The sequence below is a fragment of the Coregonus clupeaformis genome, chromosome 30, assembly GCF_020615455.1.
Source record: "Coregonus clupeaformis isolate EN_2021a chromosome 30, ASM2061545v1, whole genome shotgun sequence".
Lineage (NCBI taxonomy): Eukaryota > Metazoa > Chordata > Actinopteri > Salmoniformes > Salmonidae > Coregonus > Coregonus clupeaformis.
The window spans coordinates 33920921-33942849 of record NC_059221.1 but is presented as its reverse complement, the minus strand read 5'-3'; the positions used below and the strand labels follow the sequence as shown (position 1 = coordinate 33942849).

Sequence of the window (21929 nt, the reverse complement as noted above, 5' to 3'; positions counted from 1 at the left end):
AGTTTAGCAGTGTGTTTAGGGTTAAGGTTAGGTTTAAAATCAAAGTTTAGAAATAGGCGGGGATTATGACTTTGTGGCTGTGGTAACGAGTAACGACCTTAAACTTTACGCAAATATTTTACGTCATCAAGGAGCGCCTCACTGGAGCGCTGCGCGTCCTTTCAATTTCCAAACGAAACGTGGAAATAAAGACTAAAAATGCCTATGAAAGGAAGATTCCCCATTAGACGAACGCTGGAGTATCTCCAGAAAGGAGAAGTAGTATTGAAAAACAGAGTAAAGATTTTGACAGTAAATTACAACACACATGGACAGCTCAGCGACGGAGCAAGGTCAGTTTGATGGACTAGCTAGCTAACCTAGCTGTTGTTGGATAAGCCTTTCAATGCAGAGAGCAATGATATTTCAAAATCACAAGTTTTCTGTGGCATTGTTATAATTATACAGATATGCAATAGAAATTTAACCAGTAGTTGCCGAGTTAACAGTGCGTTCAAGACAACTGGGAACACGGGGAAAAAACGAGCTCCAACTGGGAAAATCGTTTTGAATGGTCATCCCAACTCTGAATTCCAAGTCGGAAACTCGGGCATCTTTCTAGAACTCAGACTTTCCGATATGGAGCGAGATAGTTGCCAAAAGGTTGAACGTACGTATCGTCAGGATCGTAAGAAAAGCCATATGTGAAACATGAAACGTTAACGTTAAATTAGATCTGTAAAAGTACAAGCCTTATATTACGAACATGAATGAACATCTACCCGTTCAAGTCTTACTTTACTCGATTACAGATATTTTTTATACATACAAACTTTTGCCAGTAATGTGGCATCTGCAAAGGACATGAACCGAACATAGCTAGTCTAAGTTAGCTAGTCAATCAAGCAACTCTAGCCCAGAAGTTAGTTGGCGCAGCGGTCTAAGGCACTGCATCACTACAGACCCTGGTTCAATTCCAGGCTGTATCACAATCCGGCCATGATTGGGGCCATGATTGGGAGTTCCATAGGGCGGCGCACAATTTTAGCCCAGCATCGTCCGGGTTTGGCCGGGGTAGGCCGTCATTGTAAATAAGAATTAGTTCTTAACTGACTTGCCTAGTTAAATAAAAAATAAAAGTTGCTTTGCAGCTTCCGGTTTCATTTCCAAAATAAGTCTAGAGCTTGTTTTAGAACTGCATTCAATAACGACGTTATACCAGTAGATGGCGTAGTATAGGCTTGGCCTTCATCAAATGACTTGTGTGAGAATGATAAAGACACATATATACAATAACATCCTGAGCTAAAATTATTGCAAGACAGCAGTACCCAAAATGATAGCCTAAATTGCAATGCCTGCAAGTTGAAGGCCTATTTTTTTTTATTTGGATAGGCCTAAATTAAACATTGAATTATTTAAGTGGTAGGCTAAAGAACTTTGGAGAATTTCAATAAACAAATGGATAACATTTTACATTTACACTTTAGTCATTTAGCAGACGCTCTTATCCAGAGCAACTTACAGTTAGTGAATGCATACTTTTATTTATTTTTTATACTGGCCCCCCGTGGGAAACGAACCCACATCCCCGCCGGCCAAACCCTCCCCTACCTTGGACGACGCTGGACCAATTGTGCGCCGCCCATGGGTCTCCCGGTTGCGGCCGGCTGCGACAGAGCCTGGACTCGAACCAGGATCTCTAGTGGCACTGCTAGCACAACGATGCAGTGCCTTAGACCACTGCGCCACTCGGGGAGATAAGACTGTTGTATTCTCTTTGAGAATAGTTCCTATTGCAACTCAGACAAATGACTAAATGGATGACATACTGACTGACTGAACTGAATGAAGGATTAATTAAATGTTCAAATATGTTGGAATGACGAGTTGCACGCATCATGAATGCTTTACACTTTATTTGGCTAGTAGGCAAATAGGCCTACATTAGGATATAATGACTATGGCTGCATGCCTCTAGAAGGGCATTTTCTGAGGCTGAGGGGTGCTTTTCCAAAGGCGCGTGGTGCTGCATTGAGATCACAAGCTCTTCAACTGGGCAGCAGTGTCGCGATGGAGGGAATAGCCTATATGGAGACTACCTAAGACCACTGCAACAGAGTTATTGTAAAGTGTGGGAATAAGCTTATGCCAGACTTAGCCTACGTTTAACCTCTCCCTTGTTCATTTCAAAGTCCATATGTTGATGACCCGATTCCTATAAATCATGTCAAATTATTTTAAATTCCTATTAACCCCTCCTACAGAGTATGCTTTGGCAAGATTTTGAGTGATGAAATAAATATCTAAAATGTTAGTCCGTAATCGTAACATGCCGTTTGTATGTTAACGGATTACATTTCACGCATGGCTTTTCTTATGATCCTAATGATACGTACGTTCCATATTCCGACCAGAATATCACTGACATCATGATTTGACCTAGTTTCTTTTCGAATTCCCAGTTGTCCTGAAAGCACCAAAACTGTCCATCGAGCGACGAGTTGCTTAGCATTAGCTCGACGCACGTAACGCCCTGGATCAGAGATATAACCCAGTGATCATGATCTATGAGTGAGTTGGTACAGCCTGGTTGGCCATCATGCATCTTTTCTATTTTTCTGCAGAAAATTTGTGTTCTTCAATGTTCCACAAATTCAGTACAAAAATCCTTGGGTTCAAATTATGATGTTCAAGAACATGACCCCATCGCCATTCCTCAAGTTCTACCTAGGTGAGTCCAATTCTGTACTTACTATGATTGATAGAACCTTTATCTATGCCTCTCTATTTGACATGTTTGTGCATCTGTCATTACTGCATAAATACTGTGGTTGTGATTTTATCAAGTCTATTAGGCCTATGTTTTTTTGTTTTGAAGTCTGACATGGTATATCCATAGAATTAGGAATTAGAATACAATAATATAATTAGTAATTTAATAGGATCTATGTGTATATCTCTTCTATATAGATGATGGAGAGCAGGTGTTGGTGGATGTGGAGGGGAAGGACCATAAACAGATCACCCAACATGTCAAGACTATTCTCGGCAAGACCGAGTAAGTACTCGTAGTACCCTAACCTCCGATACCCATTCTCATCACAGCCCACTGCTTGATTTGGTTCTATAACAGGGATTTATTCGTTAGTCGAATTCCGTTGCAAAACGTTTGGTCTGTCGCAAAACGTTTTGCAACGAAACCGTTTACTCTAGGAAGCGAACAGAACGAAAAGGGGAGGGACCTACCTGCATTTGTCCAATAGAAACTCTCGTTTTCATGCAAGACGTTTTCCGTTTGGAGTAAATGTTTTTAATTTGCAAAACATTTTGCAACAGAATCCGACTAATGAATACATCCCAGAAGTGTAGATGTGTAGGCCTCCCTGGGTTGCAGCAGTCTGTTTGGCATGACAACGACAAAGGATTTGGCTAAGCTAAAGCAGAAACAGACTGGTCCTCAGGCTAGATGCCAGTGAATAAGCCATGAGTTAATAAGTCTCTGGTCCTCTGTAGCTCAATTGGTAGAGCATGGCGCTTGTAACGCCAGGGTAGTGGGTTCGATCCCCGGGACCACCCATACGTAAAAATGTATGCACGCATGACTGTAAGTCGCTTTGGATAAAAGCGTCTGCTAAATGGCATATCATATTACAGTAGACTAATGTCAAGAGGAATGTTTCAAGGTCCAATGCAGACATTTTTATCTCAATATCAAATCATTGCTGGGTAACTGAAACTCTATCCCACCGAAACGGGCTGAAATTTCAGGCGATCTTGTCAAACAGCTCTTACACTAAAAGGGCATTATCATAATTTTCACAATTTCACAGAATTATTCCAACCTCAGTGTGGAAATGTATATACAACACAGGAAACTCATGTTTTTGACTGCACTGGCCCTTTAAGGTTAGGTGTTACTCTTGTCTAAGTGTATAATACAATATACTGTTGTTACTGGTTAATTTTGTCTTCCTCTCATCATTGTCTATTCTCTCCCCTTACAGTGAGGTCCTTCAGGCTGAGGCTCTAGCCAGGATGGAGGCTGCTAACCCAGCCAACTTTGGGCCCAAGAAGTACTGTCTGAAGGAGTGTATCTGTGAGGTGGAGGGCCAGGTTCCCTGCCCGGGCACCACGCCGCTGCCTAAGGAGTTGACAGGGAAATACCGTGCGCAGATGGCAGCCGCACAGGACTGAGACTGGACAGCAGGGAGAAGGGATCATGGACTGAACTGTAATATTACTATATCAAATACATTTCACTGGAAATACTGTGGATTTGTTTTTGTACATTCAAAAAGGAAACCAGACAATATTTTGATTTTCGATGTCAGCTGTTGTAAATAATGATAATTTGGAGATTGATGAACTAGAATGTGCTTCTCAGATTAATTAAATCAAGTGTTTGTGTGGAGTTTATGCATAATATTTGCAACACACACACCTTGTAGTGTGGATGAATGAAAATGCCACCATTCCCATTGTTCACATAGGTCATGTCTTTAATTAGTGTTGAGTGATGGAGCCTCAATGGCTGTTTAGATAGGCAGCCCAATTCTGATCTTTTTTTCCACTAATTGGTCTTTTGACCAATCAGATCAGCTCTGAAAAATATCTGTTGTGAAAAGATCTGATGTGATTTGTCAAAAGACCAATTAGTGGGGGGGGGGGGATCAGAATTGAGCTGCCTGTGTAAACACAGCCAGTGACAACTAAAGGTGAACAGTTAATTCACATTTGTCACAAATAAATTATTCATGTCATTCATGTTTCAAAATGTTCTGTTGTGTTTAGCTGCAACACTGTTGAGCATTAGTGGTGCATGATCGATTACAGCAAACACACTACTGCTTTAGTTCAACAAAATAACAAGTACTGTTGTATACTCTGAGGCAAGGGAACCAGTACTTGGATACAACATCAAAGTACTTCAACAGGAAACAGGAGTTTGCCCACAGTATGTGATAATACTAGGTAGCGTTGAATCGGTTTAGTGTTTTATTTCATTACCTCTGAGAAATTAAGAATCCAAAGAAGATAAAATACTTAATCTTACATCTAAAGTTTTGCCAAGACCTTATGGATACAGAGAAGAAGGCTGATGCTGTGACAACTGAGATAGGTTCATTTACCCAGAATGCTCTATTATTCTGTGCCTCAGACCTAAACATTTCCATTGCAACAACGGTGTTGTGTGTTAATGGTAAGTGCTGCTAAGAGAGACTTGGCTGAATCAGTTGCATAATAAATACACTGTAAATACAGGCTGAAGTTAAGTTGGCATATGAGAAAGTAAACTGGATGTTTGCAGGGTGTAGGAGTTGTTCAGAGCAGGACAGATTCTGACCCTGCATCATTAGTGCACTAAAAGAGAAAACAGAGGGTGAGAGAACTAGTGTCCACTGTTGGGAGGAGAAAATAGCACAAGGAGAGACTAGGACAAAATCAGCATTGAAAGACTAGCCTACTTTGGACCACTGCAGAAGTGTCTGTGATATCACACACACATGAATCATGCACACTCACTGACCGCTAATGCATCTATCCTGCGCTTCAACTGAGTCACTCAACGGACATAACCAGCTAACGGCAACAGAAGGAGTCCCTGAAAGCAAAGTAGGATTTTAAAAACCGTTTTCGTTGGTATCGCTCACTATGGCTTAATGTTTTGTTCATCAACATTCTCTTTCTAGCGGTAACTGGACCCCCAGGGATGACAGAGAAAATATGTCTTAGTGGCAATGGGGTTCCACTCCCATACAAACTCAAACATGCATGTGAAGATCTGACAGACAAAATGTAGCAGTAACAGGTTAGTCATGCTTAGTGTCAGGGCTGCATTCAAGTGCCAACGACACACAATTTCATGACACGCTTACTTACAGCTGTCATTGTAAACTGTTCAGAGTGAACGTTTTCGTTCAAGTAGACCATAACATTTCCAAAAACGTTGCGACCTTCAATACAACCCTGTTTCTACATAAGGTATTGAATGGCAGGACTACAGATGATGTCAGGCCTCTGTTACCCAAATATGACCCCTTGGATCCTCTCTCCTGTGGCTGACTGCACAACGGTCGAAGTGATGACTTACTTTACATACTCTGCCCTTGTGCTTCTTCTTACCATACAAATATAATTTAAAAAACAACGGCTCCTAAATGAGACCTTCATAGAGCGTGAGTGTTATTAGTAGGTACGAGAGTGTAAAAATGAATGTAAATGCATCTCGTGGTCGACATCCTTTTAGTGATAGGCTGCATAACCCAGAGCAGGGTCTCAATAGTCTGGTTTTGCTTTCTCTCCTTGTCTCCTCTCCTTGACCCCGCACTTGGTAGGGTGATCAGGATCGGCAAATAAATAATGCTAGGTGCCTTCACCTGTGCAGTTCATTCACATCAGTGCAGATGAAGGAAAGGAGAGGAAGTATAGACTATTGAGATGCGGCCCTGAGTCTAGAGGGCTACTACCCAAGGGGAATGGCGGGGGTGGTTCCTTCACAAAAGTTTTAACCCACCAGGCACTGACCTTACCCAACCCAGAATCAATGAGATCATTGGCCATTTAAAGCTGGAATCCTTAGCAGTGAAACTGCCACGTCCGTTTGCGATATTACAACAAAGACGTTACTTCAAACAACAAACACTCTTTTTTTTTTCTCCTCTGACATCATTGCACATGCGATAGATCCAGTGGAGGCTGGTGGGAGGAGTTATAGGAGGATGGGCTCATTGTAATTGCCGGAATGGAATAAATGGAACGTTATCAAACACATAGAACATATGAAAACCACGTTTGACTCCGTTCTAAATCATTCCATTCCAATGAGCCCATCCTCCTATAGCTACTCCCACCAGCCTCCTCTGGATATAACAGCAGAGTATGTACTTCAAATTGTTTTTATCATGATGATGGATGCTCATCTCCTACATTTGAAAAACAAAAACAATAACAAATGCACCTGGGGCGACCAGTGGCACTCTTTCACCTTTTGCAGATCCCAGCTTTAAAGGGAACTACTGTAGAGTCTCAGGACTGGCCTTCTAGCCCTGGGTGGGAAGCCCTGTTGTAAGTATCAGGTGATGGCATGGAGAATGGGAGGAGGTGGTGTCTCTGTCAGTGTGTCTTACTCTTCTGTTCCTGCAGGGTGCGCTGCAGCTCTCTCAGGTTCTCTGACAGGAGCTCTACCTCGTCCAGCCTCCCGTTGAGCTTGGCATCGAAGATGTACGCCCGAATGTTATCAATCTGCTGCAGCAGCAACTCCTCCTCGATCAGGTCAACATCTGGCATCGCCACCTCATCCTCCCCCTCGAAGGGATTGGTCGAGGCTCCCGGCGGGGTACTCCCAGAAGCCTCTTTAAAAGTGTTACCTTCATCGTTCTCCTCCTCTTCGAAAGGGTTGCCTGTGGCGCCCTCAGCCTGCCCTTGCTCCCCGCCCTCCACTTCCTCCTCAAACGGGTTGTACTCCTTCTTCCCATTAGCCACCTCCTTGTGCTCCGCCTGGATCTCTTCGGAGAACGGGTTGGACGGATCCTCCTCCACAGGGGTGGAGTCTTCCTCCTCAAAGGGGTTGAGGGAGGCGCTGTTCTGTCCCTCTACATCTTCCCCCAGCCTCCTCAGCCGCGGGGGCGACTCCTCAACCTGGTCCGTTAGGGCAGGGAAGGCCCTCATGGACAGGGGGCTCCTCTCTGCTTTAGGGGTCAACTCTTCATCCTCGTCCTCTCCCTCCCTATGGAGGCTCCCTGTATCAGTTAAGTTCAGTGAGCCCTGCCAGGTGTATGTGGCCTGGGTGGATCCTGGGGCTTCGCTCTGAGCCCTGTGCTTTATCTTCCCCCTCTCCCTGTCCTCCAGGCGCTGCAGCTCCTCCTGTTGTAGGCTCTCCTCCTGGGACAGAGCGATGGCCAGGTGGGTCTGCTGCTGGTCGTACTCATCCTGGAGAACACACAGTTCAACAAATCACACCCTAGTCCCTACACAGAGCTCTATTTCGGACCAGAGCCCTGTTAAGGTCCATTGCATTGTAATCGCAGTACATGCAGTGCATTCGGAAAGTATTCAGACCCCTTCCCTTTATCTACATTTTGTTACATTACAGCCTTATTCTAAAATTTATTAAATTGTTTATTTTCCTCATCAAATCTACACACAATACCCCATAATGACAAAGCAAAAACAGGTTTTTAGATTTCTGTGATAAAAAAAAAAAAAATGGAAATATCACATTTACATAAGTATTCAGACCCTTTGCTATGAGACTCGAAATTGAGCTCAGGTGCATTCTGTTTCCATTGATCATCCTTGAGATGTTTCTACAACTTGATTTGGAAAGGCACACACCTGTCTATATAAGGTCCCACAGTTGACAGTGCATGTCAGAGCAAAAACCAAGCCATGAGGTCAAAGGAATTGTCCGTAGAGCCCCGAGACAGGAAAGTGTCGAGGCACAGATCTGGGGAAGGGTCCCAAAACATTTCTGCAGCATTGAAGGTCCCCAAGAACACAGTGGCCTCCATCATTCTTAAATGGAAGAAGTTTGGAACCACCAAGACTCTTCCTAGAGCTGGCCGCCCGGCCAAACTGAACAATCGGGGGAGAAGGGCCTTGGTCAGGGAGGTGACCAAGAACCTGATGGTCACTCTGACAGAGTTCCTCTGTGGAGATGGGAGAACCTTCCAGAAGGACAACCATTTCTGCAGCACTCCACCAATCAGGCCTTTATGGTAGTGGCCAGACGGGGGATGTTTTTCAGCGGCAGGGACTGGGAGACTAGTCAGGATCGAGGGAAAGATGAACAGAGCAAAGTACAGAGGATCATTGATGAAAACCTGCTCCAGAGCGCTCAGGACCTCAGACTTGGGCGAAGGTTCACCTTCCAACAGGACAACGACTCTAAACACACAGCCAAGACAACACAGGAGTGGCTTCTGGACAAGCCTCTGAATGTCCTTGAGTGGCCAAGCCAGAGCCCGGACTTGAACCTGATCGAACATCTCTGGAGAGACCTGAAAAAAGCTGTGCAGCGATGCTCCCCATCCAACCTGACAGGTGTGCCACACTTGTAGTGTCATACCCAAGAAGACTCGAGGCTGTAATCGCTGCCAAAGGTGCTTCAACAAAGTACTGAGTAAAGGGTCTGAATACTTATGTAAATGTGATTTCATTTTTTCATTTGTATAATTTTTTGCAAAGATTTCTAAAACCTGTTTTTGCTTTGTCATTATGGGGTATTGTGTGTAGATTGATGAGGGAAAAAACTAATTAATCAATTTTAGAATAAGGCTGTAACGTAACAAAATGTGGAAAAAGTCAAGGGGTCTGAATAATTTCCGACTGCACTTTATAGCAGAATAAATACTATAAATCAACGCAAATTCTCATGCAACATTTTGTAACATTTTGTAGGTTTCCCCACCTGCAGCTGCCTGAGGTTGTCCTCCAGCATGGCCACCTCGTCATGCCTCTGGGCGGCCTTGGCCTGCCGCAGGAACGACTGGATATTGTCTATCTGCTGCAGCATGGGGTCCTCCAGCTCTCTGCGGGTGTGGAGGGTGTCTGAGGAGGGCAGCCAGCCCCCAGCTTTGGTCATGCGGGCGGCTCTGGGGGCCTGGGAAGGCTCCCCGTTTGTGCTGGCGGCCGGGCGGTTCTTCTCCGATTCCTGCCTTCTCTTCTGGGCCTCCTGGGCAGCATGATAGGAAGGTACGCTTTTAGAGACAGCTTTACTATATAATACACTACTTATGAAAGCAGTTGCTTTTAGCTTTTCTGGTATCAGACATATCAGATCCTTTTTGGAGTATCATTATTGGGTCTTTAGTTTAAATAATAAGCAGCCTCCTCACCAGTCTCTCCTGGGCGAGCCTCTTCTCCTGCTCCTGCTTCCTCTTCTCCTTCAGCTCCTCATACTTGTCCTTAGTGGGCAGAGACATCAGACCCAGCAACTTCTCCTGCAGGAGGGAGGAGGAAGGGCGAGAGAGAGATGGAGAGAAACAGAGAGAAAAGGGTTGAGAAAGAGACAGAGGGAGGTGTTTGAATGTGTTGTGTAATGTGCTATTATTCTGGGGAAAATGACTAATCGTTCACTCTTCACCACACCATTCAGCTTATCCATAGTTGCTCTTTATGTACAGTAGTGTACTCTCTGTGTCTCACCTGGACGAACAGTGTGGCTGTGTATCTGACCATCCTCTGCAGCTGGAGATTCTTTGGATGGGGCTGTGGCTCCTCCTTCATTCCCAGTGTTAAGATCCTCTTACTGACAGGAATACATAGAGAATGTTATAATAATATGATTATTTACCAGAGACTCTTATTCAAAGTACAGTTGGGCCAAAATACACTATATATACAAAAGTATGTCGACACCCCTTCAAATTAGTGGATTCGGCTATTTCAGCCACACCCTTTGCTGACAGGTGTATAAAATCGAGCACACAGCCATGCAATCGCCATAGACAAACATTGGCAGTAGAATGGCCTTACTGAAGAGCTCAGTGACTTTCAACGTGGCACCGTCATAGGATGCCACCTTTCCAACAAGTCAGTTTGTCAAATTTCTGCCCTGCTAGAGCTGCCCCGGTCAACTGTAAGTGCTGTTATTGTGAAGTGGGAACATCTAGGCGCAACAACAGTTCAGCCGCGAAGTGGTAGGCCACACAAACTCACAGAACGGGACCACCGATTACTGAAGCGTGTAGCGCGTAAAAATAATCTGTCCTCGGTTGCAACACTCACTACCGAGTTCCAAACTGTCTCTGGAAGCAACATCATTCAGCATGACAATGCCCCCGTGCACAAAGCGAGGTCCATAAAGAAATGGTTTGTCGAGATCGGTGTGGAAGAACTTGACTGGCCTGCAAAGAGCCCTAAACTCAACCCCATCGAACACCTTTGGGATCAATTGGAACGCCAACTGCGAGCCAGGCCTAATCGCCCAACATCCACGCCCAACCTCATTAATGCTCTTGTGGCTGAATGGAAGCAAGTCCCTGCAACAATGTTCCAACATCTAGTGGAAAGCCTTCCCAGAAGAGTGGAGGCTGTTATAGCAGCAATGGGGGGACCAACTCCATATTAATGCCCATGATTTTGGAAGGAGATGTTCGACGAGCAGGTGTCCACATACTTTCGGTCATGTAGTGTATGATGAAATTGAATATCGTGATATTTGACTGACGATATATTGTGATGTGCAAGACCATACTCTATTTGAACTTTGCAAATCAAAACTGTGTTTTATCAGTTAGGCTGTCTCAATATGTTGAAAATGAAGTCTAAATGAATGAACTAAGCCTTATTTTTTCCCCATACTAAGATTATTTAATGAGAATATTGTAAATAAGCAAAACAAATTGCACCGTCTGGAATTATCTAATCATTAATGGCGCAGAGCGATTATATAGGATATTGCGATATTTAGAGTAGCATATCACCCAACCCTCCATACAGGTAACACACTCTGTATATAGTATGTACCTCAGTGCATCGATCAGTTCGTAGTATTTCTGGACTTCCATTCTCAGTCCACCAGCCGTGTCCAGGTTATAGGTGGTCTCTCCAGCACTGTGAGAAGTTAAAGTTTGACCATGAAGATAAACAACAGAACCACAGCCACATATCGCTCTGGTCAAATGTAGTATCCTATTTAGGGAATGAGGTGTCATTTGAGACAGACTATGTCTTACTTAAGAGACTCAGCCATTCTGATGTACTCTGGAGCCCTCTCGTCCACCTTATCCATGCACAGCCTCAGCCTCTGGGAGGAAGACAGGAGGATGGATGGTGAATGACCGCAAGCTCACTAGACAGTGAACAACAGGGACGTACACAAAATAACAGTGTGTTACCTCGTAGAGCTTGACAATGTCAGGCACGTGGTCCTTCTCCTTCAGTTTCTGCTGTCTCCTCATCAGAGTGTCCATGCAGTGGCAGCAGCAGCGGATCCTCTCATCGTCCTTCTCTTCCAGCATGGAAGTGACACTGCTCAGGCTGCTGATGCTGCCCCTCCTGGAGCCCATCCCGCTGACGCTGCCCCCGCCACCCCCTGTTGGAGGGGACTGGGACTGGCCCGGGCTGCCTGGAACACTCAGGGCCTCCCGTGTCCCACTGGTCAGCTTGTCTGGAGAGGAGAGAACAGGTTGGTGAGTCACTAAGCAGGATCAATGCATTAGCTAACTAATTCTGAGAAACACTGATGTCACTGTTGATTTTCTGGTTAAATATGGGTGGAATATCGCTGTAATATTACTGTATGTGTGTAAGTGTACTCACAAGCCAAAGGCAGGGGCACAAACTCCATGCACTTCTTACACATGATGGAGCCACAGAGACGGCAGTGGTGTCGCCTGTTCCGGAGGTTGAACTTGTTCCCGCAGTCGGGACAGAACGGGACATCAGAGTCGCTCACCCACGACACAACAGACTTCTCAATCGCTAGAGAGAGAGAGGGAGAGAAGCGGCTTTTCAGGATTCACACACAGAAAATGACATTCAAATTCACACAGGGAGGAGCTGTACTCAATAAGAACAAATGTGGGTCCTGTATAATGTGATGGTGAAAAACAAAATATACTGCAATATGACCCCTCTCAACTCACCTCTAATCTTGCCTGCATCTATGTTTAACCTGTCAAAGGATGTCAGCTGAAACACAAGAGAGGATACATGGTGAGTTATGTCCTAACAGTAAGGGTGTGTAACTGCTACTGTATGTGTCAAACCCACATTGACAAACCAAAGGGCAAATGACTTGTGATTGTCTGCAGTAGTTTGTGTGCTCACTTTCTCCAGCCTGATAATGAGCTTGTTGACCTCAATGACGTAGTGGTCGATCCTGGCAGCTCTGTGCTTCTTGAAGAAGTCCAGATGACTTCTGGTGGCACCTACGGGGGAGAAGAGGGGACACCATCAGACTGGATGGAAGCAGTCTCTAAAACTAGAGACCATAACAATGCAACACTCTTAGTTTCAATTCAGGTGAGATGACTCCGTAGCATGCAATGACCAGACCAATACATCTCTTGTGAACTGTGGATTTCTTGTTTGAGCAGCGGATGCGAAGCCCTCTACCACCCCACCACATCTCTCTTCTCCCAGTTTCCCCCCTGCATACTGCTCCCAGTCTCACCCAGCTCCTGAGGCTCCCACATGTAGGGGTCCACTCCGCCATAGTAGAAGGACTCATAGCTGCCTGTCTCTGACTTGTCCTCTCCATCCCTCTTCAGCAGCTTGTCTTTGGCTTTCATAGCCTTTTGGACTAGACCTGCAGCCAACAGGAAGACAGTAGTGATTACTTCAAGGAAGGGTGGAAGGCTACCAGGCTACAACATACTCACTCTTGGGTCATTATTAGCTGACCTAAATGGAAAGACAAGCATTAACAGACTCACTCTTGAGCTGTCCCCTGACATGTCTGTCGTCCCCGGAGTGTTCCTCCTCATAGTGCTCCTGGAGCTGGTAGAATGACTGCAGGTCCTTCAGGCAAAGCGGGCACAGGAAGCCCTCCTTCACCTCCCCTGTGCCCTCGAAGGGGTGCAGGTAGCTGGAGGCCATGTTGATGGGGTTGGGGTGGGGTGGAGGGGGTTGCAGGATGGTAGCTGTGACACCCGGATGTGTCCCCGTCTCATGCCACGCCCAACTGGGTGTGACGCCCACCCCTCATCCGCTCCATTATACGCCAGGAGAAAGCCTGAGACAGAAACTGACAGCTTGAAGGGTTCTGACAATAACATACAGGGGCATATTCATTACGCAGATTATGTTGTAAAACGTTTCTTAAACGGAAGCAAATGGAACGAAATGGGGGAGGGACCTACCTGAATTTGTCCAATAGAAACTCTCGTTTAAGTTGCACTGTTTGGACTAATGATTACACCCTAGCTAAGAAGTTCAGACTGTTGTTTATGGAAGTCATGGCTTACTGAATGACAACCCTAAAAACCTCCAGCAAGACTAGTTAGGTGACATGGACATAACGGTCTTTGATCACTGAACGCTTACTACTCACGTAAATCCTATGCATGGCAAAATGGATACCGTGTTAGAACGAATAAAGTTAGCTAGCTAACAACGAGAGCAGTAGGCTGTGTTTACATCTCTCACCACAAGCCAGTGATGGCTGTACTGGCGACTGGATAGCGACATTACAGTAGCTAGCTTATCTAACGTTACTATGATGGTGATCATCTGTCATACCTTGTACCTGATTGAGGGACAAATTGGCAATCGGGAGGGACATCATTTGAGTAGAACTAGCCAGTCAGATATAGCCAGCCAGCTGGCTCCTGAACAATTCACACAAAAAGCTAGCTAGCTGACTAAGTTAGCAAAAGGCTAACGAGCTAGCTATAGTGCTGACGTCTCGCCAGTACCAAGCGCACACCGTTTCCAATGACACAAACAATCCAAAGACACATTTATGTACTTACAGAACGCAATGTAAGCCTGTTAACCGTGTAGTTTATGAATGAATATTTTGACAGCTCGTTACTAAACTCCAGCTGCAACACTCTCTCCACGGGTGAAAAGTTAGCAGCCCTGTCTAGTCCACTGAGCTATAATAAGAAGGTCTAGTCACATACTGTACTGCGATACCGTCTTTGGTCTAATCATGTGATTAGCATACAGCGGAGACGGGAGGTGAGAATGGACAAAAAGCACGTTGAAGCCAACAGGCACTCTGACCACCTAGGTCTGCGACCGTGCTAATCAAATCAAATAATTGTATTTGCCAAATACAACAGGAGTAGGCATTACAGTGAAATGCTTACTTACAAGCCCTTAACCAACAATGCAGTTTTTAAGAAAAGACAAAAAAAAGTGTTAAGTAAAAAATAAAAAATAGCAAATAATTAAAGAGCAGCAGTAAAATAAGATAACAGTAGGGAGGCTATATTAAGGGGGTACCGGTACAGAGTCTATGTGCGGGGGCACCGGTTAGTCCAGGTAATTGAGGTAATATGTACATGTGGGTAGAGTTAAAGTGACTATGCATAAATAATAAACAGAGTAGCAGCAGCGTAAAGGGGGGGGGGGCATTGCAAATAGTCCGGGTAGCCATGATTAGCTTATGGCTTGGGGATAGAAGCTGTAAAGAAGCCTTTTGGACCTAGACTTGGCGCACCGGTACCGCTTGCCGTGTGGTAGCAGAGAGAACAGTCTATGACTAGGGTGGCTGGAGTCTTTGATCATTTTTAGGGCCTTCCTCTGACACCACCTGGTATAGAGGTCCTGGACGGCAGGAAGCTTGGCCCCAGTGATGTACTGGGCCGTACGCATTACCCTCTGTAGTGCCTTGCGGTCGGAGCCTGAGCAGTTGCCATACCAGGTGGTGATGCAACCAGTAGGATGCTCTCGATGGTGCAGCTGTATAACTTTTTGAGGATCTGAGGACCCATGCTAAATCTTTTCAGTCTCCTGAGGGGGAATAGGCTTTGTCGTGCCCTCTTCACGACTGTCTTGGTGTGTTTCGACCATGATAGTTTGTTGGTGATGTGGACACCAAGGAACTTGAAGCTCTCAACCTGTTCCACTACAGCCCTGTCGATGAGAATGGGGGCTCTTTTTTTTTCCTGTAGTCCACAATCATCTTCTTTGTCTTGATCACGTTGAGGGAGAGGTTGTTATCCTGGCACCACACGGCCAGGTCTCTTCCCGCTCTTCCAGTCCATCATGAATATCTATCCTCACCACTCAGTGTGTGTGTGTGTGTGTGTCTGTCTGTGTGAAGTGAGAATGTCCACCCTGGAGAAGATCTGTGAGGCCTTCAGCCTAGAGACCTGCCACCCATACTTCAGACTGTCGCTCAGCAGCTACCCCTCGCACAAGGTATGGTGCAGTAGGCCTAGACTGTGTCCAGCCTGGTGAACCAGTGTAGAATTGGCACCATACATTACTGTGCATTTGTAGCCATTTTCCCTGTGTGAGTTCCCAGTGGCCCTCCTGCAGAATGGGGTGAAGATGAACATACAAGCCGCCCACAGGTCTCAACCTTCAACCTTTTGCAGTCATACCTGTCAGACCCCATCTGAGACCAGGACTTCTTCAATGCCCGCACAGACAAAGAACTGGTGAGTGGTCGTGACATGGTACACACACACTGCCTTTTCATTCTCACTCCGGCTCTGACCAAGGGAGAGTAGTGTATTCAGTCACAAATAGTTGTTTATTTGGTAACAGCAGTTGTGTTCAGTTGAGAAACAGAATACATATCCCAAACAACGGAACAACAACAACAACACATTTATAAAGGCATATTTACAGGATATAAAAATTAGAAACACAGTGTATAAAATGTCTAAATTCTGCACAGGATTTGGTAACAAAATAACTCTTAAATTCTTACTTTTGAAAGAAATGTGACTGCCGTTATACACTGAGTATACCAGAAATTAGGAACACCTTTCTAATTTTGAGTTGCGTTCAGGTTATGGTCAGGTTGTACAATCCTCTGGTTAGATTGAGGCCAGGTTGTGCTAAGCTTGTGCTCTACAAGCTGCCAGTTGTCTGAAGATGGTCTGAGGTTGGGGTCAGGTTGTGGTCTATAGGCCTCTGGTCTGGTTCTCTTCAGTGGTCAGAAGGAAGGATTGTGGTTCTGGAAGTCCTATTACAGCCCCCTCAAAGCCTAGCGCAGTGATGAAGATGTTGATGACGACTGTGAAGAAAACAAATACTGTTGCTGTGTTGTTCATCATGTTCAGCTTTGAGTGTTTCCTCACATCATTCAGATCATACTTCACTGTAAAGAGAGAGAGAGAGAGTTATTCAACATGTTCACCTTCCTGTTTACAGTTTGCCATTAGTGTGTGTGCGTGCGTGCATGCGTGTTTATGTGTTAGTATGTGTGAATGAGTGACAGAGCAAGTGTAATACTAACCTATAAAGACCAGCAGTAGTCCCACGACAACTTGTAGCGTAATAGACACGGACAGCAGTACTATGAGAGGTTTGTAGAATCTGTACTGTGGCCCCACGTATAGAACAGTCTTTATCTGGGATGAGTTAGCCATGAGTAGAGCCACATCCAGCATACTTTGAGCTACACTCTTCTTAGTGGCATAATGGTTCATGTTAATCATCCGGTACACGTTTCCAGAGGGGTCAAGGCGGTCAAGGTTCGCCTGTGGGTTATAGGGTAGACCATCAGGCTATGAGTCACACTCGTCACTCTTGCACACACGCTCACACACACACACAGATGCAGTGGATGAACTACAGGCAATGCCAGGTGTTATATAACTGCAATACAGATGGGTGCCCATATCTTCTCACAGGGGTGGGGTTGGGAATTGTCAAGTACGGGTAAAGGTAAATACGAGATGTCAGAAGTGGGTGCGACACTCAGAAACACAAAGGGCATTGTCTGCTCTTCGCGGAGGCGAGACATATGGCGAGTAGCCAGACAGTGAAAATATTTCTGTTGTCAAAAAGTTTGAAAGCTTAATGTCTCCACTATAGGCTATGAATGCTCTTTAATAAAGCGAGTAGACTACGAGCAGTAAATTATATTGGATTGTAGATCCGTTATTTTATCAATGACTTGGGGGAATACTTTGTGAATTTTCCATACCAGTAGGAGTTATACAGTTCCGACTGGGCACTGACGTCAGTTCAGCATCTAGTTTTGATTTGTCAACTTACGTGAATTCAACGTGAAATCAACAAAAAAATTCAACATGTCATTGGATTTAGGTGAAAAGTTGGGTGAAAAAAAAGACAGAATACCCTTACATTTATGATTTTTTTTCAAATCCAATCAGTTTTCCACGTTGATTCAACGTCATCACATTGGTTGGACTCCGGGGTAGATAGTAAACATAAATCCGGGACAACCAGTTTTTTGCCCAGAGGGTCATAACTGCAACTGATCTCCTTGTAGCCCAATTCCAGATTTTCAGTCAAAATGTACAACGTCCTATTTAGTTGCTTATGACACAGTTAATAACGCGCTAGGACCCCCCCCCCTCACTGTAACCTGAGGTTTGAGGTTATAATGTTTAACTTACTTCAATGTCGTCTAGTTTGTTGAGAGTAATGTCCTCCCCATTCGCCCTTGCTTCACTGTCCATGCTGGCCGAGACAACTGTGGTTACCGATGAAACCTACACAGGAAAACTAGTTTAGAATAGTTACACACAGTACGATACCGTGCATCTTGCAAGTATCCTAAAGATCAGCTGTCATCTTCGGTTTGCCGTAGCCTTTCTTGTCACTGGTTTCAGGCAGCCAAACTCTTAAAACGTTGAGTGTATTTTCTAGGGTTGTGAGTTTTGCTTATTCAAAACTACCCCTCCCACTGTCTAATCTTACAAACACAGTATACTCAATTTCTCTCTCTCTCGCTCTCTTTCTCTCTCTTAAACACAGACAAACACACACACACACACACACACACACACAGCTCTCGAGTGGGAGGGGTTTTCCCCTCAATGAAGAACATAATACTTGCTCCTCTGGTTTCATTATTTCCATATGCTCTCTCTTTTAGATGGATGACAAACAGGAATGAACAAGATGTCATTTTAGTGATCATTAAACAACATTACCATCAAGCATTTAGTGTGGTGTTAGACAAACAAAAGTAGGATATCAAAACAAAATTCTGATCATGTTTGACATGTGTGTGCACACACGGATGTACACACGCACGGACGGACGTGCGCGCGCACACACACGTCCAGATATCCAGTGAGACAGACATGATGAGTGGTGATGAGAGTTGGGCACAGCTGCTGTGTTGTTAATCACTCCTGTCACTACAGTAGTGAGATGGAGAGTTAGTAATGAAGTACTCAATGGGGGATCCCTCTCTGAGCATGTCACAACAACCAGCAGAGAAATGTGTGTGGAGTTGAATACACTTCCCTTGTGTGATGGATAACGGATGCTATGTAGACCATCCCTCATTCTGAACAGTGCAAGACTAATCTCACGAGAGGTCATTTACAACCATTTTTTTATATATTACTTCAGCCATGTCTGTGAACTGAGACTGCTCTTCTCTGAGTCACGGAGGCTCTAGACCTATCTGCTGCCTTTGATACTGTGAACCATCAGATCCTCCTCTCCACCCTCTCCGAGTTGGGCATCTCCGGTGCGGCTCACTCTTGGATTGCGTCCTACCTGACAAGTCGCTCCTACCAGGTGGCGTGGCGAGAATCTGTCTCCGCACCACGTGCTCTCACCACTGGTGTCCCCCAGGGCTCAGTTCTAGGCCCTCTCCTATTCTCGCTATACACCAAGTCACTTGGCTCTGTCATATCCTCACATGGCCTCTCCTATCATTGCTACGCAGATGACACACAATTAATCTTCTCCTTTCCCCCTTCTGATAACCAGGTGGCGAATCGCATCTCTGCATGTCTGGCAGACATATCAGTGTGGATGACGGATCACCACCTCAAGCTGAACCTCGGCAAGATGGAGCTGCTCTTCCTCCCGGGGAAGGACTGCCCGTTCCATGATCTCGCCATCACGGTTGACAACTCCGTTGTGTCCTCCTTCCAGAGTGCAAAGAGCCTTGACGTGACCCTGGACAACACCCTGTCGTTCTCCGCTAATATCAAGGCGGTGACCCGATCCTGTAGGTTAATGCTCTACAACATTCGGAGAGTACGACCCTGCCTTACACAGGAAGCGGCACAGGTCCTAATCCAGGCAATTGTCATCTCCCGTCTGGATTACTGCAACTCGCTGTTGGCTGGGCTCCCTGCCTGTGCCATTAAACCCCTACAACTCATCCAGAATGCCGCAGCCCGTCTGGTGTTCAACCTTCCCAAGTTCTCTCACGTCACCCTGCTCCTCCGCACACTCCACTGGCTTCCAGTTGAAGCTTGCATCTGCTACAAGAACATGGTGCTTGCATACGGAGAGATGAGGGGAACGGCACCTCCTTACCTTCAGGCTCTGATCAGTCCCTACACCCAAACGAGGGCATTGCGTTCATCCACCTCTGGCCTGCTGGCCCCCCTACCTCTGCGGAAGCACAGTTCCCGCTCAGCCCAGTCAAAACTGTTCGCTGCTCTGGCACCCCAATGGTGGAACAAGCTCACTCACGACGCCAGGACAGCGGAGTCACTCACCACCTTCCGGAGACACTTGAAACCCCACCTCTTTAAGGAATACCTGGGATAGGATAAAGTAATCCTTCTACCCCCCCTTACCCCACAACCCCCCCCAAAAAACAAACAAAAAAACAACATATTGTAAAGTGGTTATCCCACTGGCTATAAGGTGAATGCACAAATTTGGATAAGAGTGTCTGCTAAATGAAGTAAATGTAAAATGTAAATGTATAAATGTGATTGAAAATCTGTTGGAGGAGTTGTGTATTATGTGTCATCACTGTTGCTTTATGGTGATCGGTTGTCTAATTCAGCTAGTTGGAGTGCTTTTAGAGTAACAACATGAGACAAAAAAAGTTAGCTCATGGACGGATTGAGATTGATGTGTGAGAGAGAGAGAGAGAGAGAGAGAGAGAGAGAGAGAGAGAGAGAGAGAGAGAGAGAGAGAGAGAGAGAGAGAGAGAGAGAGAGAGAGAGAGAGAGAGAGAGAGAGAGAGAGAGAGAGAGAGAGAGAGAGAGAGAGAGAGAGAGAGAGAGAGAGAGAGAGAGCGAGAGAGAGAGAGAGAGAGAGAGAGAGAGAGAGAGAGAGAGAATCACTCAATATTTAGCCACACTGTTAAAAGAGAGGGTTTTAAAAACAACAAACAAGTGGCAGCTCCATCATGTAAGGTATTATTGCCCTGGAAATGTCTTTGTAAGCAAACCCCATCTCTCTCCCACACAACATGACCTTATCTCCATTAGTCTTCAAGGCATTTCAGGGAGAATAGAGGATATGAGGAAGGGAAACAGTGACACATAAACTGTTCAGTGTATAGGGAAGAAGACAGCTATAAAGCAACTCCTTTCACTTCCTCTTACCGCCCAGACACCAACAACCTAGGCTACTTTCACAGTTATTCTCTCTTTCCCGCTTTGTAAACCTCTCTCTCCCTCTTTCTCTCTCATTCAGTAGGCCTATTTCTGTCAGTTAACAGATGGCATCTGTTGCTCAGCAGCCTGACTGTTCAAAGTCAAAGTGACTTGATATAGCAACTAGCTCTGGGGTAATCTGACTGGAGTGGGAAATATGTGTGGGTCGTGATGAGTTGTTCACTACATAACCAAACATATGTGGATATCTGCTCGTCGAACATGTCATTCCAAAATCGTGAGCATTCATATGGAGTTGGTCCTCCCTTTGCTGCAATAACAGCCTCCACTCTTCTGGGAAGGCTTTCCACTAGATGTTGGAACATTGCTGTGGGGACTTGCTTCCATTCAGCCATGAGCATTAATGAGGTCGGGCACTGATGTTGGGCGATTAGGACTGGCTCGCAGTCGGCGTTCCAATTCATCCCAAAGGTGCTCGATGGGTTGAGGTCAGGGCTCTGTGCATGCCAGTCAAGTTCTTCCACACCGATCTTGACAAACCATTTCTGTATGGACCTAGCTTTGTGCACAGGGAAATTGTCATGCTGAAACAAGAAATGACCTTCCCCAAACTGTTGACACAAAGTTGGAAGCAAAGAATCGTCTAGAATGACATTGTATGCTGTAGCGTTAAGATTTCCCTTCACTGGTACTAAGGGGCCTAGCCCGAACCATGAAAAACAGCCCCAGACCATTATTCCTCCTCCACCAAACTTTACAGTTGACACTATGCATTTGGGCAGGTAGTGTTCTCCTGGCATCCACCAAACCTAGATTAGTCCGTCGGACTGCCAGATGGTGATCACTCCAGAAAATGCGTTACCACTGCTCCAGAGTCCAATGGCGGCGAGCTTTACACCACTCCAGCCGGCATTGTGCATGGTGATCGTAGGCTTGTTTGGGGCTGCTCGGCCATGCAAAACCATTTCATGAAGCTCCCTCTGATGCTTCCAGAGGCAGTTTGGAACTCAGTAGTGAGTG

General features: G+C 45.4%; 3 protein-coding genes across 4 annotated transcripts; 1 reads left to right on the top strand and 2 right to left on the bottom strand.

The window, feature by feature from the left end:
* The first annotated feature begins 102 nt into the window (after positions 1 to 102).
* mrps25 (mitochondrial ribosomal protein S25) lies at positions 103 to 4393 on the top strand. The gene is made up of 4 exons (XM_041855850.2): positions 103 to 332; positions 2607 to 2713; positions 2953 to 3040; positions 3987 to 4393. Exons 1-4 carry the CDS (start codon positions 199 to 201, stop codon positions 4174 to 4176), a joined length of 519 nt encoding a protein of 172 aa, XP_041711784.1. The 5' UTR covers positions 103 to 198; the 3' UTR covers positions 4177 to 4393.
* Positions 4394 to 6774: 2381 nt separating this feature from the next.
* Positions 6775 to 14533, bottom strand: LOC121545382 (rabenosyn-5). Of its 2 annotated transcripts, none has more exons than XM_041855851.1 (13): positions 14403 to 14533; positions 13365 to 13663; positions 13103 to 13237; positions 12757 to 12857; positions 12573 to 12618; positions 12247 to 12408; positions 11823 to 12094; positions 11661 to 11731; positions 11452 to 11538; positions 10129 to 10231; positions 9819 to 9923; positions 9392 to 9655; positions 6775 to 7911 (listed from the first exon to the last, which is right to left on the bottom strand). In XM_041855851.1, the coding sequence occupies exons 2-13, from the start codon at positions 13525 to 13527 to the stop codon at positions 7096 to 7098; spliced, it is 2325 nt and encodes a 774-aa protein (XP_041711785.1). In that variant the 5' UTR covers positions 13528 to 13663; positions 14403 to 14533; the 3' UTR covers positions 6775 to 7095. The 2 variants fall into 2 exon arrangements, with proteins under 2 accessions (XP_041711785.1, XP_041711786.1); XM_041855852.1 differs by having other exon boundaries at positions 12286 to 12408.
* A 1678-nt stretch (positions 14534 to 16211) lies between these two features.
* Positions 16212 to 18322, bottom strand: LOC121545384 (ninjurin-1-like). The gene is made up of 3 exons (XM_041855854.1): positions 17979 to 18322; positions 16850 to 17093; positions 16212 to 16711 (listed from the first exon to the last, which is right to left on the bottom strand). Exons 1-3 carry the CDS (start codon positions 18039 to 18041, stop codon positions 16515 to 16517), a joined length of 504 nt encoding a protein of 167 aa, XP_041711788.1. The 5' UTR covers positions 18042 to 18322; the 3' UTR covers positions 16212 to 16514.
* Between the last annotated feature and the right edge of the window lie 3607 nt (positions 18323 to 21929).

What these genes read in the sequence shown, in the direction of transcription:
- LOC121545384 (XM_041855854.1), bottom strand. Translation starts at nt 18,041, where the DNA reads ATGGACAGTGAAGCAAGGGCGAATGGGGAGGACATTACTCTCAACAAA. An exon ending in ACAAACTAGACGACATTGAA is followed by an intron (nt 17,094 to 17,978) that starts GTAAGTTAAACA and finishes TATAACCCACAG; the next exon opens with GCGAACCTTGACCGCCTTGA. An exon ending in ACTACTGCTGGTCTTTATAG is followed by an intron (nt 16,712 to 16,849) that starts GTTAGTATTACA and finishes CTCTCTTTACAG; the next exon opens with TGAAGTATGATCTGAATGAT.
- LOC121545382 (XM_041855851.1), bottom strand. Translation starts at nt 13,527, where the DNA reads ATGGCCTCCAGCTACCTGCACCCCTTCGAGGGCACAGGGGAGGTGAAG. An exon ending in TGTCAGGGGACAGCTCAAGA is followed by an intron (nt 13,238 to 13,364) that starts GTGAGTCTGTTA and finishes TGTTGGCTGCAG; the next exon opens with GTCTAGTCCAAAAGGCTATG. An exon ending in AGAATGGCTGAGTCTCTTAA is followed by an intron (nt 11,539 to 11,660) that starts GTAAGACATAGT and finishes AACTTCTCACAG; the next exon opens with TGCTGGAGAGACCACCTATA.
- mrps25 (XM_041855850.2), top strand. Translation starts at nt 199, where the DNA reads ATGCCTATGAAAGGAAGATTCCCCATTAGACGAACGCTGGAGTATCTC. An exon ending in CAGCTCAGCGACGGAGCAAG is followed by an intron (nt 333 to 2,606) that starts GTCAGTTTGATG and finishes ATTTTTCTGCAG; the next exon opens with AAAATTTGTGTTCTTCAATG. An exon ending in ACTATTCTCGGCAAGACCGA is followed by an intron (nt 3,041 to 3,986) that starts GTAAGTACTCGT and finishes CTCCCCTTACAG; the next exon opens with TGAGGTCCTTCAGGCTGAGG.